A 17,588-nucleotide genomic window follows, 5' to 3' on the forward strand; every position below is an offset into this window, starting at 1 on the left:
AAAGAGATATCTATACCAAATGTCTGACATCCAATAGCCGATGATTACTTAACCAATGTGCTCTAGTGGTGAGATATATAGTTGACACCCAACTCCTTATTTTCAGAACGTGTTGTGATGATGCAATAGTTGTCACATACTGGGAGGCCCTACATACAAAACCAATGGACACGCATTCAAAGTTAAAGTTTGTTTTGCTTAACGAAACCACTAGAACACACTGAGTAAGCAACCATCGGCTACTGAATGTCACACATTTGTTAATTTTAACATGTAGTTATCAAAGTAAATTTGCTAAAAAAAAATTATTAGTAGAAAGAAATCCTATATGTCAATTTTTTCACAAAGAGAACAGCACACACCACGGTCTTTAATATACCAGTCGTGAGGCACTGGTTGGGAGGGAGAAAACCTCAATCAGAGAATGGGTCCACCGATGAGGTTCGATTTTACGACCCAAGCATCTTAGGCGAGCTACCGGCCTCGGTGGCATCGTGGTTAGGCCATCGGTCTACAGGCTGATAGGTACTGGGTTCGGATCCCAGTCGAGGCATGGGGTTTTTAATCCAGATACCGACTCCAAACCCTGAGTGAGTGCTCCGCAAGACTCAATGGGTAGGTGTAAACCACTTGCACCGACCAGTGATCCATAACTGGTTCAACAAAGGTCATGGTTTGTGCTATCCTGCCTGTGGGAAGCGCAAATAAAAGATCCCTTGCTGCCTGTCGTAAAAGAGTAGCCTATGTGGCGACAGCGGGTTTCCTCTCAAAATCTGTGTGGTACTTAATCATATGTCTGACGCCATATAACCGTAAATAAAATGTGTTGAGTGCGTCGTTAAATAAAACATTTCTTTCTTTCTTTCTTTCTTTCTCAGGCGAGCTCTTTACCGACTGAGCTAAATCATAAATTACGATAAACTTGGACGAGATTACCTCAGCGATTTTGAGAGGAAACCCGCTGTAGCCACTACATGGGCTACTCTTTCCGATTAGCAGCAAGGGATCTTTTATTTGCGCTTCCCACAGGCAGGATAGCACAAACCATGGCCTTTGTTGAACCAGTTATGGATCACTGGTCGGTGCAAGTGGTTTACACCTACCCATTGAGCCTTGCGGAGCACTCACCCAGGGTTTAGAGTCGGTATCTAGATTAAAAATCCCATGCCTCGACTGGGATCCGAACCCAGTACCTACCAGCCTGTAGACCGATGGCCTAACCACGACGCCACCGAGGCCGGTCCTCAGCGAAAGAACACTCGCTTGAGGTGTGATGGGTCTTGGGATCGATCGCCTGTGGAGGGCTAAATACGTTTCTTCATCTCAACCAGGGCCCCACGACTGGTACATCAAAAACCGTGGTATGTGCTGTCCTGTCTATAGAAAAACGTATTACATTTATGCATGACAGTTAACTTAGTTGAGTAGCCTAATAGTTTTATAGTAAGCAATGCTATTCAAATATCTGTAAATAACAATCACCTGTTTATAACAATCACTTTTGTCAGGACTCTTTTAGGTTAGAATTATGTGACAATAAATAAAAACAAGAATGTAAACACAGCCCCCCCCCCCCCCACCCCACCACCCATTACACCGTTTGTTTTTCACCACCTTGTATATATTATATTCCTGTCGCCCCAAAGCACGACTCATAGACAGTATGGTTCCCCCCCCCCCCCCCCCATCCCCTTAACGGTATTAGTAACCATCCTCCATATAAAATCATGGCTACGCCAGTGCCTGTAAATATTTTATTAATGTTTATGTACACTCCCAAAAACTTTTTTTCGTATAGGTGTGTATTATAGTGGAGACATTAAAGGAACATTTTTGGTGACTGTTGGAGCTCGGGGCTAAGTTTGTGAACTTCCAAGATCATTAATAATCACCACAGTGGAAATTTACCCAGTGACAAACCGACTCCACGTCTATTACTACACACTACGTAACCGAATAATGATTCATTTCTATCTGCCATGATGTCACTCTGACACACAAACACATACTATGTACAGTTTATTTGATTTTGATGTATGACTTTTACAAAGTTCATCTTTTAGCGTGATTAAATCCATGGACGAAATGACAGTCAATTACATGTGCTATTAGAATGTTAAATGGTGTAGCTGCTATCAAAATTAATGTGATAATAAATTTACAGGCACGGATAAAGTCCGTATTAATGTCGTCTGCAAATTTCACAGTTTTCCCGCCAGTGAGTGTGAAAGCGGTCCCGCCAATGTGTGGGGGAATATTTCCCGCCAATTATGACAAAAAACTTTTCCCGCCAATTATGATAAAACTTTCCCGCCAATTTTGACAAAACTTTCCCGCCATCTGTATTTGATTGACAGTTCAGCTCCAGGTGACACATCATCGATAAACGTGCTAGAGCGCTCATCTGAGGTACGATGAGTCATGTAATAATAACAATAACAATAATATGATTCATTGCTTTTGGTGAAATCGGCAGTTGTTTTCTCGTTCCAACCAGCAATGGCGGAAACAAATGGGGTTCAAAGGGGTTCCGTGACCCCACCCCACCCGATCCCTGCCCGTTTGAAACGTTTTTAAGAACACAGCTGATAGCCTACCGGTATATTTATTGCTGTCTGTAATGAGTTGGTTTGTTTGTTTATTTTGTTGCTGTTGATTGGTTGTTTTCTTTATATATATATATATAAATTCATCTTTCACAATATACAACACTAAATTGTGCTGAAAACGACTTTCTGGGCATCTTTATACCAACATTTTCTGGGGAGCATGTCTCCAAACTCCCTACATATCAGGGGCGTAGCGTGATCTGGACCTGGGGGGGGAGGGAGGGGTCGAATATGAACCAAGTGGACCCTTTTCTATCTTGTTTTTTGTTTTTGCACCACCAGAAACTCCACGTGTATACACCTGCATGTTTTAGTTCTGAAAGCGGACCATTTGCTTCAGCGCGGGGAGGGGGGGGGGGGGTCGTCCGAACCCCCCGAACCCCCCAGCCTACGCCCCTGCATATCTCTATTTTTGGGAGATCGGATCATTTGCCTTTGACAAACTCAAACAAACAAACAAACAAACAACAATAAAATAAACCACACACAACCAACAACATCTTCGACAAACTGAAACACACAAAAACAACACCACCAACAACAGCAACGACAAAATAGACCACACACAACCACAACACAAAGAAAGAAAGAAACAACTACTACAAGAAAATAAATAAACAAAAACAGCAAAAAAACACCTTTACAAAAACAAGCAAAAAATACCAAACTAAACCAACACATCAATGGTGTCCCCCAAATTTCCCTTTCATCTGCCTATATGAGATTCAACTTAAAATTATATCTGTATATAATTAAGATTATTTTAAAATTCTACCTATTATATAGATAATTAAGATTTTTTTAAAATATAATAATAAATGAATTAATGTTTAACTAGTATACCCCACCACGAAACATTAAATAACGTGGTCGATTTCAATGAAATTAAAACAAAATCTAAAACAAGCCTAAAAGAGTTAGTTCCCTTTATTAATTTCCCAAATAAAAGTATGTTTTGTTTAACGAAACCACTAGAACACATTGATTTATTAATCATCGGCAATTGGATGTCAAACATTTGGTAATTTTGACATATAGTTTTAGAGAGGAAACCCGCTACATTTTTTCCATTAGGTCAAGTCAAGTCATAGGTATTAACGTGTACATTCAGAACAAGCTGTTGTAGCACACGCCTGTCATGGGCGCAGGTGTCGACTTTCGCCGGGTTCTCCATTCAGGACAGGAAAATGTTTGGGAGTGGGTGGGAGAGGGGGTCGTCAGCGCTGGCATGTGCAAGGGAGCACACGCAGCCCGACCAGGGTCGGTAGCGGGCGAGGGTTGGTTTTGGTGCTATTGAATTGGCAAATCTCACGTAGGATTAAAGCCAAATAGAAAATGTTGCGTGATTTCTTGAAGGTAATTTTGACGCATAATTTAGAATGGTTCATCAAAATTGAGCTAACTGGTTGACTTGACTTAGTTGATCATTAGTAGCAAGGGATATTTTATATGCACCATCCCACAGACAAGATAGCGCATACCACGGCCTTTGATATACCAATCGTGGTGCACTGGCTGGAACGACAAATGGCCTAATGGGCCCACCGACGGGGATCGATCCTAGACCGACCGCGCATCAAGCGAGCGCTTTACCACTGGGCTACGTCCCACCCGTTTTCCCGAGAGAGAGAGAGAGAGAGAGAGAGAGAGAGAGAGAGAGAGAGAGAGAGAGAGAGAGAGAGAGAGAGAGAGAGAGAGAGAGAGAGAGAGAGAGAGAGAGAGAGAGAGAGACTGAGAGAGAGAGAGAGAGAGAGAGAGAGAGAGAGAGAGAGAGAGAGAGAGAGAGAGAGAGAGAGAGAGAGAGAGAGAGAGAGAGAGAGAGAGAGAGAGAGAGACGTTTTGTAAATCTACGGGCATCTTGGCTCTCGAGGTAATTGATATTTGAATTTCACCACAGAATTTCTGACCAAATTAGCCAAATTGAAATAATTTTGAAAGTCCAACATAAGTATATATATGTATATGTATATATGTACGCACATATACATGTCTGTATGCATGTATGCACGTATTATATGTGCATGTCCGTGAGTGGCGTGCTCGCATATTACACATACACACACACACACACACACACACACACACACACACAGTGTCACAGGCACACACATACACGTGTGCGCGCATGCACACACACACTTTTATTTTCACATACTTGTTATAAAACAATTTAAAATGTTTATAATCAACTCTAGTCAAATTAAAACAATTTCTACAAACATGGACAATTATGAGATAGTCTTGTGAACTGTCGGAGTAAACAAAAAAAAGGTAATTCAAATCTATAATTAGATCGCATTCAACTGAGTCAATATGCTCGATTGGTGTCGTTAAAAACCCCCAAACAAACTTTAATTTGGTGGGGGGAAGTGGGGTGAACCAGTACTCTCCCCCTCCAACCCCACCACTTCCGACGCCTATGTAACAGCAGATGCCAGCTATATCAAGTGTATTCTTTCGTCAATAAATGTTTCTGATAATTAATAATATCCGATCGTATGACTCATGTTAACGTGTTTTTATTCTATTATGGACTGGGTATTCAGTGCTACAAGGTGTCGACCAAATGAAATACTGCAAACAAAAATAACACCTGACGTCCCATTTATCGATTGGTGAATCTGCGACATGTTGCAGGTAGATTTGTCATCTGAAAGAAATGTTTTATTTAACGACGCACTCAACACATTTTATTTACGGTTATATGGCGTCGGACATATGGTTAAGGACCACGCAGATAATGAGAGAGGAAACCCGCTGCCGCCACTTCATGGGCTACTCTTTTCGATTAGCAGCAAGGGATCTTTTATATGCACCATCCCACAGACAGGATAGTACATACCACGGCCTTTGATATACCAGTTGTGGTGCACTGGCTGGAACGAGAAATAGCCCAATGGGCCTACCGACGGGGATCGATCTCAGACCGACCGCGCATCAAGCGAGCGCTTTACCACTGGGCTACGTCCCACCCCAGACAGGAATGAACAGGACATCAATAAGATACATTTTAAAATGATAAATTTAACATCTCACAAATGCATTTGGGGCGGGACGTAACTCAGTGATACAACACTCACCTGATGCGCAATCGATTTAGGATCGATCCCCGTCGGTGGGCCCATTATTTCTCGTGCTCCACAACTGGTGTAACAAAGGCCGTGGTATGTACTATCCTGTCTGTACGATGGCGCATATAAAAGATCCCTTGCTGCTAATCGAAAAGAGTAGCCCATGAATTGGCGACAGCGGGTTTCCTCTCTCAATATCTTTGTGGTCCTTAACCATATGTCCGACGCCATATATTCGTAGATATAATGTGTTGAGTGTGTCGTTAATAAAAAGTTTCTTTCCTTCTTTCCTTCCTTCCTTCCTTCCTTCCTTCACAAATGCATTTATGAGCATCTAAAAGTAAAATAAAGAAAGAACTTGAACAAACCCAACGGCGTGATAATATAAGAAGCCATCGTAAAACAAGTACAACCGATGTGGTGGAAATTCAGATTCTGGGATTAGGTTACCTTCATATTAAAGGCCGTGATATGTGCTGTCCTGTCTGTGGGAAAGTATATATTATAAAAGATTCCTTGCGACTAACGGAAAAATGTACCGGGTTTCCTCTCTAAGACTATATGTCATAATTACTAAATGATTAACATTGAATAGCCGATAATTAATTAATTAATCAATGTGTTCTCAACTTTTAACGTCATACAGCCACCATAGTTTTTTCTTTGTTTTTGTATTTTTTCATACTTTGTAAGGGGCGTGACAGAGCCCAGTGGTAAAGACGTTCGCCGGATGCGCGATCGGTCTAGGATCGATCCCCGTCGGTGGGTCCATTGAGCTATTTCTCATTATAGCTAGTGCACCACGACTGGTATACCAAAGGCCGTGGTATGTGCTATCCTTTCTGTGGGATGGTGCATATAACTAGTTTCCTCTCAAAGAATATATGTCAAAATTACCAAATGTTCGACATCCAATAGCCGATGATTAATAAACCACTGTGCTCTAGTCGTGTTGTTAAACAAAACAAACTTTAACTTTTTCCACTGTACAACCTGTCCCTGTTATGGAAGTGGTATGTTTTTAAAGCTAAATAATATGTTTTTATGTGAATATTAAAGTTATTCATAATCATAGACGTTACGGGCTGCCATTTTTGTAGGGGGGGGGGGGGGGGAGGGGGAGGGCAGGCTAATTTTGCCCGAATTAAACAAAAGTGCCCGAATCTGGATTATAACGTTTATTCATATTAGCGTTACTGCCAAACAGCTATATAGGGTTGCAAACGAATCGCCACGCATTTATACATGGATTACAACTAATATTTTGGGTAGAATGATGAAACAACACGGTGAAAAGTGTTCAGGCCAACTCACTTTACTTAAATATTTCTATTGTTTTTGCCCGAATTTGAGGATTTTCTCTAGTACTGGGTGGTGGTGGTGGTGGTGGTGGTGGTGGTGGTGGTGGTGGTGGTGGTGGTGGTGGTGGTGGTGGTGGTGGTGGTGGGGAGTTGCCCCACCTGGCCCGCTGTCTCGTTCGCTTATGTTTATAATGGAGTAATGCTTGGCCAACTTTCTCTTACAACTCATTTTCGTCGTATAACGCGCGGTCGGTTTGGGATCGATCCCCGTAGGTGGGACCATTGGGCTGTTTCTCGCTCCAGCCAGTGCACCACGACTGGTACATCAAAGGCCGTGGTATGTGCTATCCTGTCTATAGGATGGTGCATATAAAAGATCCCTTGCTGCTAATCGAAAAGAGTAGCCCATGAAGCGGGTTTCCTCTCTCAATATCTGTTTCTTAACCATATGTCTGACGCCATATAACCGTAAATAAAATGTGTTGAGTGCGTCGTTAAATAAAACATTTCCTTCGTATAATTCATTAGTTGTTAATCAGCGCACTCGTTTTAAGTCGGGAGTTTGGGGAAATTACAATGCACCCGTCGAGTTGGCCAACTTTTTACTGGCAGTTGGTAGTCTGAGCCTAGCATATAGCCAAACATTATTAAAGAATAGGTGTACTACGACAAGAAAATTAATGCAGATGGTTTATTCCATAAGCGTTGACAGATGCCTGCAACTAGGGGTGGCGTGGGGATCGCTTTTCAAATAAGGGGAACACATATTCTAGAACTTCAGCATTTCGACCGGCCTCGGTGGCGTCGTGGTTAGGCCATCGGTCTACAGGCTGGTAGGTATTTTTAATCCAGATACCGACTCCAAACCCTGAGTGAGTGCTCCGCAAGGCTCAATGGGTAGGTGTAAACCACTTGCACCGACCAGTGATCCATAACTGGTTCAACAAAGGCCATGGTTTGTGCTATCCTGCCTGTGGGAAGCGCAAATAAAAGATCCCTTGCTGCTAATCGGAAAGAGTAGCCCATGTAGTGGCGACAGCGGGTTTCCTCTCAAAATCTGTATGGTCCTTAACCATATGTCTGACGCCATATAACCGTAATTAAAATGTGTTGAGTGCATCGTTAAATAAATCATTTCTTTCTTTCTTTCAGCATTTCGAAATATTGGGATTGGTGGATGGGGGAATATCCCTTGCCTCGAAGAAGCATAGCTGCATAGAAATGCATTTCATTTTGGAAAAAAAAGACTATCAAAAAGATGGTGGACCAATCGAGGATGGGCTTTAGTACGTGCAGTAGATATTAAATAGCTTCTAAATCGTACTAACATTAAAATTTTATATTATACTTTAAAAGTATACCATGTGCATTTTTTACCACTAACAGACAACAAAATAACATTAGATGTGCTATTTTCCAGCTATTAATTTTCAAAAAAAAAATCTTTCTTTCTTTAAACTGAATAACCCGATACCCACTTAAATCAAATAAATCTTTTCTATTAAAACCCTCTAAAGAATACAAGGATAGAAGAATAAAAGGATCTACTTTTTATGAAAGCAGTTTTTTACCTGAAAAATATTCAGTTTCCTAGTCGCAGGACCCGTCGTGTCATATGTATATGCTATAATGATAAAGCGAAAAAGTATGTATACCGGTGTTATCTGATTTTGCACCCAGCCTTGAACACGATCCCACGTTTTGTGATCTTGCAGCTACAGTCCGCTTTCATAAAAAGGGCAACCGATGAATTGCCATGTAACTCTATAATGATTAACGTTAAAACTTACATAAAATACATATCCGGCTGAAGTTACATGTTTCAGGCATGGTGGAGCAGTGTGTGTGTGTATGGGGGGGGGGGGGGGCGCCTAGGGGGGGGTCTCTAGTCCTTCAATAATTCTGATTTAAAAATATTATTGGTAGTAAATCTTAAGGCAGAGATACTTTTTACTGCATTTCAGGACATCTAGTTTTAAAAAGGTTACGGAGAGCATACCACCGAAGCTCATTAGAAAGTTTGCTTTGCGCCCTCAATCTCAGTCAGCCTTCCTCCCCATGTCTTCTTATTTCCGCCCTGTCTGTGTTTATGTCTTTCACGCCTGTAACTACATACATTTACAATGCTTAAACACATGCGTTTTAAGAAAAACAGGCTTCGTAAATTCGGCCCATTAAGTTTAAAACCTATACCAACTCATATAACATTTGTTTTGTTAAAACAAACTCTTAGAGTAAATAAAAAAAGGTTGTTATTTAATAAAATTCCATTATATATATATATATGGCCAACTTTCTGCTGTTACAACTTCTACTACTGTCCAGTTGCTAGTCTGAGCGCTCTTACAACTCAAGAAATGTTTTATTTAACAACGCACTCAACACATTTTGTTTACGGTTATATGGCGTCAGACATATGGTTAAGGACCACACATATATTGAGAAGAAACCCTCTTTTCGATTAGCAGCAAGTGGTGTTTTATATGCACCATCCCACAAACACGGAAGTACATACCACGGCCTTTGATATACCAGTCGTGGTATACTGGCTGGAACGAGAAATAGCCAAATGTGTCCACTTACGGAGATCGACCCCAGACCGACCGCGCATCGAGCGAGCGTTTTACCACTGGGCTACGTCCCGCTCCACAAATGAGTGCAGATGAGTTTCATAAAGTTTTAATAATGTCGATAGTATACATGTTCAAAAGGATCGCAAAAAAAAGAGAGTTAAAGTTAAAAGAGTTAATAGAGTACATTGATTTATAGACAGGATAGTAAACACCACGGCCTTTGATATACCAGTCATAGTACACTGGCTGGAAAGAGCAATAACTTAATGGGCCCACCGAGGGGGATCGATCCTAGACCGACCACGCATCAGGCGATCGCTTTACCACTAGGCTACGTCCCGCATACCAGCACATATTATGTGCGCAGTTGTCATGTCTACGGCTAAGAGCACGGATACCGCATGCCATTGAATAAACCAAGCACGCGGAAATCCTCAAGCTATTTCTGGACGCGGTTAAAAAAAAAAAAAAAAAAAAAAAAAAAACGGCTTTGGCTTACGTACTTGATACGGACCGGATACGTGTGCTAGCCTGACCTAGCTTCCGTGTAAATTTCCGCACGATATTTTCGGAAGATTATTGACAAATGGCTCCTCAGTCGACTGTCGATAACGAAAAACTGATCGAGCTGGTTAGGAGAAACACGTGTATTTACGACCATGCACACCCGCAGCACAAGGATGTCATCAAGATTGCTGACGTTTGGGCTTCGATTGCCGCAGTCATGGAGAAAGGTGACGGTGAGTTTATTCTGCATATTTTCGCGACCGTACCATCGTGTGTGAGGGTACACGTAAGTGTACGTACACGCATTTGATGGAAAAACTCGGTGTCTATACAATACCACCACCTCACGATTAGTCAACTAAACATCTTTCAAAAACAAAAAAGAAATCATCTATTTTATGTGCAGATTCTGCACTAGCCCTGTCGTTAGAGAGCTAGCCAGACATTTTATTTGGAGGGTTATAATCGGTCGATCAGAGCGGAGTACTCTGGCTAGTTCTCTGTTGTGTGTGGCGGGACGGAATATAGGTCAGTCAGCAGAGTGATCGCCTTAGATCGTTGCGTCGTAGGATAGAACCACATGAGTGGACTCGTTATCTGATGGTTTTTATTTCTCGGCCCAATAGGTGCCCAGCGACTGTTACATCCAGGGTCGTGGTATGTGCTGTTGTGTCTGTGAGAAAGTACATATAAAAGATCCCTTGCTCAGTAAGTTGCTGCTAATAGAAAAATGTAGCGGATTTACTCAGAAAAAAGAAAGTTTGTTTTGTTTAACGACACGAGTAGAGCACATTGACTTATTAATCATTGGCTAGTAGATAAACATTTGGTAATTCTGATATATAATCTTATCTTAAGACAGGATATTTTCATATACTTACCATTTGTGACACCCAATAGTCGATGTGTATTTTTGTGCTGGGGTGTCATTAAACATTCATTCATTCATTCATTCATTCATTCATTTTTAAGACAGGAAACCCGCTACTTTTTCTCATTAGTTGCAAGGGATATTTTATATGCACCACATTACAGTCAGGATAGTACACACCACAGTCTTTGATATACCAGTCGTGGTACGATCCTCTGAAGAGTATGAGTCAAAATGACTAAATGTTTAATATCCAATAGCCGATGATTAATAGATCAATAGTTCTGTAGTGGCGTCGTCACCGTGGGTGGGTGGATGGATGGGTGGATGGATGGATGGATGGATGGATGAAGTGGTAATGTTTGAAATACGTTAAAATATTTACTACCGTCTATGTGATTTCGATGTCTGCATGACTAGGCACAAACCTTTAGCACCAACCCCCCAACCCCAACCCCAATATGCCTATGGCAATGGGACGTCGTGCATATACTCCCCGAAACGAAAATCATTTTAGAAGCTATCTGTTTAGGTTTATGATAAAGTACTAGTTAACTTCAATAAATTACACCTGCACTATAAACTAACCCTTTACGTTGAATGAATGCTTTTAAAGCGATAAGTAAATTTTAAATTTAATTCAAATCCACATACACTACCCCAAACTCACCCCTTTCCTGTAATATTGGTCCGATTTTTTGTATGATACGAAAGGCGCAGTCATGTAATTTATTTGTTTATTTATTTATAAACCTCGAAAGCATAACTTAATTTATCTAAATTTCAGGCAACGACTGGAAATCACGATGGAGATATCTGCGAGACAATTTTGTAAAGAAGCGTAAAGAAATGAAGACGGCGGAGAATGGACAGTGCGCAAAACCGTCCAAGAAATGGCAGTTCTATGACCAAATGTCATTTCTCAGTTCATACCTGAAAGAAAACAGGTCCATAATCTTTACTTCTCACAGGTACGTGCGTTGCTCCTTCCATAATAGTTTCTTCTCGGAGGTACGTGTTTCTAAAAATATGAGGAAAGAAAATGCATTTCGTGCTATTAGAAACACCAGCATGTTCAGAAACACTTCAGATGGATAATTCAAACAATAAAATCTTAAGTATTGTCCGATTTCAATGATCAAAAACAGCTCTAATACCTACATTGAATGTTGGTTTTAAACAACGAGTTAAGATAAATGGTATCTAACGGACACGAATGTAGTATGCCATTTCTTACAGAAACCCAAGTTTGAAATAAATTTAAACATCTTTTCCAACTAAAATCTATTTTACGACCCTAACTCTTGCAGTTAACATGCGTCACAGACAAATCAATTTCAGATTGACTATACGTCACAATTTCAATTTTTTTCATTGGATGGAATGGCAGTGGCGACCTGAGCCCATTCTTATAAAACTTTTATAGTCCAGACTCGATCTCTAATGACGTTATGCAATTTGTACGGTGTTGCAATGACGTTACTGTCTCTGACTCTGTTAGAGTCTCGAGTCTTAGACTTTAAAAGTTTTATAAGCATCAGGGCACGTGCTTATAAAACTTTAAGTCTAGACTCAATGTCTAATGACATCACACGCATACAGTTTGCATGGCGTTGTCATGACATTAGTGTCTCAGACTAAAATTGTATAAGCACCAGGCCAGGTCATGTCCTAGGAACTGCAAGTATCACACGTTATCATAATTAACGAATAGGGTTCTTACTAACGAATAGGGTTCTCGCCAACGAATAGGGTTCTCGCCAACGAATAGGGTTCTCACTAACGAATAGGGTTCTCGCCAACGAATAGGGTTCTTACCAACGAATAGGGTTCTCGCCAACGAATAGGGTTCTCGCCAACGGGTGTGTAAGATAGCAAATTTAATTCACCATTAGCATAGTAATGTCTGCATGAAATAGTTATAATATTGAACTGAATATACTGACAAGAATATTCAGTAAATTGTTTAATTTATTCCAGTACCGAAACCAACGTTCCACCTATAGAATCATCTGAAGCTAGTGATACTGAATATACTGACAGGTGAGCCTCCGCGATTTAATTTGTAAAATTCCATCTGTGCAGTGGTGAATCCAAAGGGGATGTTAAGGAGTGTAAACCCTCTTTAGCTGCCACCTAAAAGATACACCTTTAAGTTTTTGCCCCCCCCCCCGACTGTATACACACCGCTCCGTGAGATATGTGGATCTGCAAGCACAGCACGCATAGATGATCCCCCCCCCCCCCCCACACACACACCTTCTGAAAATCCTAGACCCGCCTCTGTTGCAGGTGTAAGCATTCTGTCATGGGACAGATTGATCGCTCAAGAAAAAAGATTGAAACAATCGGCAACAGCAAGAAAGATGTTTTATTTAACGACGCCACTCAACACATTTTATTTACGGTTATATAATATATGGCGTCAGACATGGTTAAGGACCACACAGATATTGAGAGAGGAAACACGCTGTCACCACTCCATGGGCTACTCTTTCCGATTAGCAGCAAGTGATATTTGATATGCATCATCCCACAGACAGGTTAGTACATACCATGGCCTTTGATATATCAGTCGTGGTGCACTGGCTGAAATGAGAAATAGCCCAATGTATCCACCGGCGGGGATCGATCCCAAACCGATCACCGGCAACAGCAATGCTGCAATGAGATTTAAATACATTTTATATAAGGTGTTAAAGGGACTGTCCTGGGTTTGTTGCCGATGTAACATGCTTACTGCCGACAGATCCGTTTTGATGACATGGAAGTTCATATTAAAATATTTACCTGTTCAGATTAACAATGTCTGTATAAATAAAATCACTCGAATTTACGAAGGTTATTTTTCTTAACCGCGGGTTGTAAATGTATATATAGTTATACGCGTGTAAAACATAAACAGGCTTTGTAAATTCGGTCCTATGTTGTTTTGTTTTTTTCGTTATAATGTTTCTAGTAGCCCAAATCAGATTTTACCTTCCAATAATTTTGTACGTACCAAAAACATATATAAAGCTGAGAAAATAAACAATAACAGCTACAGGCATTGGCACCTGACTGGAAACACATTGAATATACAGACACTGTAATTCTAAACAAGAAACTATATTTGGTATGTAATTTTAGTCCTTAAAAATCTTTTTACAATGGCTACAAACTTAGGACAGCCCCTTTAATATGACATATTTTATTTATTTTTTATTTCCAGCTTAATATCGATAAAGGAAGAAGATGGTATTTCTGAACGTAGTAATGGTATGTTTTTCAACCCCAACACTCCATCATACACACCCATCCCAACTTCAGCGCCTATGACGCCCAACCTTAACAGGAAAAGACGATACGAAGAGGAGGAGACATGCAACATGGGAAGGGTGTGGACTAGCTTTATCGAAGATTCTCACAAACGCCGTGTTGAGCAACGTAATGTGGAGAGAAGTGCTGAAGATCTCCTGTTTGAAAACTATGCCATCCGAATGAAGCGGCTGCCGAAAGCGACCCAGTCTCTCGTGCAATTGCAGTTGTCACAGATATTTTTTAATGCTGAAAACCCGGACATACCTGACATTCCTGTGACGACGCTACGTCATGACAACACCGTACATCAACAACACGGGACAATGTATGACCAACAGCATTCTCAATATGAAACTGGTGAATTAACTGAAACCAAAAATAACGCAATAAACTGATATTTATATTTAAAAAGTTAAAGTTTGTTTTGTTTAACGACACCACTAGAGCACATTGATTTATTAATCATTGGCTATTGTATGTCAAACATTTAGTAATTTTAACATAGTCTTTGAGAGAAAACCCACTACATGTTTCCATTAGTAGCTAGGGATCTTTTATATGCACCATCACACAGACATGATAGCACATACCACGGCCTTTGACATACCAGTCGTGGTGCACTGGCTGGAACGAGAAATAGGCCAATGGGCTCAACGACGGGGATCGACCGCGCATCAAGCGAACGCTTTACCACTGGACTACGTCCCGCCCTTTTATATTGAAATATGAGTATCTGTTATAATTTTCCACCTATAAACATTGTTACTTTTACCATAACGCAAAAAGCACTGCCCTATCACAAGTTTGTAGCCATTTTAAAAGCTTTTCGGCAAACACAGTTATTTAAGCAGTGTTACATACGTCTATGTCAAAAACAAGATTTGTTATTTAAGCAGTGTTACATACGTCTATGTCAAAAACAAGATTTGTTATTTAAGCAGTGTTACATACGTCTATGTCAAAAACAAGCTTTGTTATTTAAGCAGTGTTACATACGTCTATGTCAAAAACAAGATTTGTTATTTAAGCAGTGTTACATACGTGTATGTCAAAAACAAGATTTGTTATTTAAGCAGTGTTACATACGTGTATGTCAAAAACAAGATTTGTAATTTAAGCAGTGTTACATACGTCTATGTCAAAAACAAGCTTTGTAATTTAAGCAGTGTTACATACGTGTATGTCAAAAACAAGCTTTGTAATTTAAGCAGTGTTACATGCGTCTATGTCAAAAACAAGCTTTGTTATTTAAGCAGTGTTACATGCGTCTATGTCAAAAACAAGCTTTGTAATTTAAGCAGTGTTACATGCGTCTATGTCAAAAACAAGCTTTGTAATTTAAGCAGTGTTACATACGTGTATGTCAAAAACAAGCTTTGTTATTTAAGCAGTGTTACATACGTCTATGTCAAAAACAAGATTTGTTATTTAAGCAGTGTTACATACGTGTATGTCAAAAACAAGATTTGTAATTTAAGCAGTGTTACATACGTGTATGTCAAAAACAAGCTTTGTCATTTAAGCAGTGTTACATGCGTCTATGTCAAAAACAAGCTTTGTTATTTAAGCAGTGTTACATACGTGTATGTCAAAAACAAGCTTTGTTATTTAAGCAGTGTTACATACGTGTATGTCAAAAACAAGCTTTGTAATTTAAGCAGTGTTACATACGTGTATGTCAAAAACAAGCTTTGTAATTTAAGCAGTGTTACATGCGTCTATGTCAAAAACAAGCTTTGTTATTTAAGCAGTGTTACATACGTGTATGTCAAAAACAAGCTTTGTAATTTAAGCAGTGTTACATGCGTCTATGTCAAAAACAAGCTTTGTAATTTAAGCAGTGTTACATACGTGTATGTCAAAAACAAGCTTTGTAATTTAAGCAGTGTTACATGCGTCTATGTCAAAAACAAGCTTTATTATTTAAGCAGTGTTACATACGTGTATGTCAAAAACAAGCTTTGTAATTTAAGCAGTGTTACATGCGTCTATGTCAAAAACAAGCTTTGTAATTTAAGCAGTGTTACATGCGTCTATGTCAAAAACAAGCTTTGTAATTTAAGCAGTGTTACATGCGTCTATGTCAAAAACAAGCTTTGTTATTTAAGCAGTGTTACATACGTGTATGTCAAAAACAAGCTTTGTAATTTAAGCAGTGTTACATACGTGTATGTCAAAAACAAGCTTTGTAAGTTCGGCCCAATATTTTACATTATTAAATGATGATGATGATGATAACTAGTTTAACGTGCCCATATACCACTAGGGTTTCGAACACGCCCATCCTGAGTCCGACCTCCGATAAGATCGGTGGCCTGACTCGGGATGGAGGGGGGGGGGGGGGGGGTTGAAAATGGGCAGAATTTTGAAAATAGCAATTAGTAAAAAAGTTAATAGAATAAATAAAAAAAAATAAAAAGATTACAAGCCAAAAATAAAAAGAATTGACTGCTCGGCCGAATATTTATATAATTTGGAGCATTTTAGAAGGACAGTCCAAAATTAAATAAGAGAATGAAAAGAGGATCGGACTATTTAATAATATTTAAAAAAAAAAGAAGTAATTTCGACATAAACTTTTGAACGCAGATCTAAAAGTTTAAAGTCCGATCGATATGTCCACGCGAGTGGCCTCGTTAAGGCCGTTTGGGTGCACAGCTTAAAGGGACGAGATGGGTTGCATCCCGTCAAGAAAACCCCTAGATTGACAGTCGATAGACGTTGAAGGTGTAGTGCTGTGCTGAAATACAGATCTTGAGAAGCCGGATCCGTCTGAACGAGAGAGGGTATCAGACTAGAGTATAGTCCAGTCGTCATGGTTTGGTATAGTGGTGCGGACGGGCCCGACTCCGGAGGATACGAGATGGTATCACTATAAAACAAGGTAAAGTCTAGAAAAAGAGTAGATGGGGCCATTATTAAAGAGACAGTCCTGAGTTTGCTGCAATTTTTAAGATGTTATCGACTAACAGAGACATTTTAACGACTGTAATTACAGATCAAATATATTTTTCTGCATAAAATATTAGTGGCTGTATATTAAACGTGTTTCTGATCTTTCTAATATTTGTACTAGGTTAAATTTCGTTTTATTGCCTAAAACAACAAAAAATTCGTACGTACGCAATTATTTGAAGGAAGGGTATCTTTTATTTAACGACGCACTCTGCACATTTTATTTTTGGTTATATGGCGTCGGACATATGGTTAAGGACCACACAGATATTAAGGGAGGAAACCCGCTGTCGCCACTTAATGAGCTACTCTTTTCGATTAGCAGCAAGGGGTCTTTTATATTTACCATCCTATAGACAGGATAGCACATACCACGGCCTTTGATATACCAGTCGTGGTGC

The 17,588-nt window shown here is 40.0% G+C and overlaps 1 protein-coding gene across 4 annotated transcripts; it reads left to right on the plus strand.

The window, feature by feature from the left end:
- The first annotated feature begins 8,158 nt into the window (after positions 1-8,158).
- On the plus strand, positions 8,159-14,643 carry LOC121381391. 4 transcript variants are annotated; one of them, XM_041510681.1, is made up of 4 exons: positions 8,159-8,267; positions 11,720-11,903; positions 12,913-12,975; positions 14,144-14,643. In XM_041510681.1, exons 1-4 carry the CDS (start codon positions 8,240-8,242, stop codon positions 14,625-14,627), a joined length of 759 nt encoding a protein of 252 aa, XP_041366615.1. In that variant the 5' UTR covers positions 8,159-8,239; the 3' UTR covers positions 14,628-14,643. The 4 variants fall into 4 exon arrangements, with proteins under 4 accessions (XP_041366615.1, XP_041366613.1, XP_041366612.1 ...); XM_041510679.1 differs by lacking the exon at positions 8,159-8,267 and adding an exon at positions 9,596-10,288; XM_041510678.1 differs by lacking the exon at positions 8,159-8,267 and adding an exon at positions 9,601-10,294.
- Positions 14,644-17,588: the final 2,945 nt, after the last annotated feature.

Source organism: Gigantopelta aegis, chromosome 9 (assembly GCF_016097555.1).
Source record: "Gigantopelta aegis isolate Gae_Host chromosome 9, Gae_host_genome, whole genome shotgun sequence".
In the NCBI taxonomy this organism is placed as follows: domain Eukaryota; kingdom Metazoa; phylum Mollusca; class Gastropoda; order Neomphalida; family Peltospiridae; genus Gigantopelta; species Gigantopelta aegis.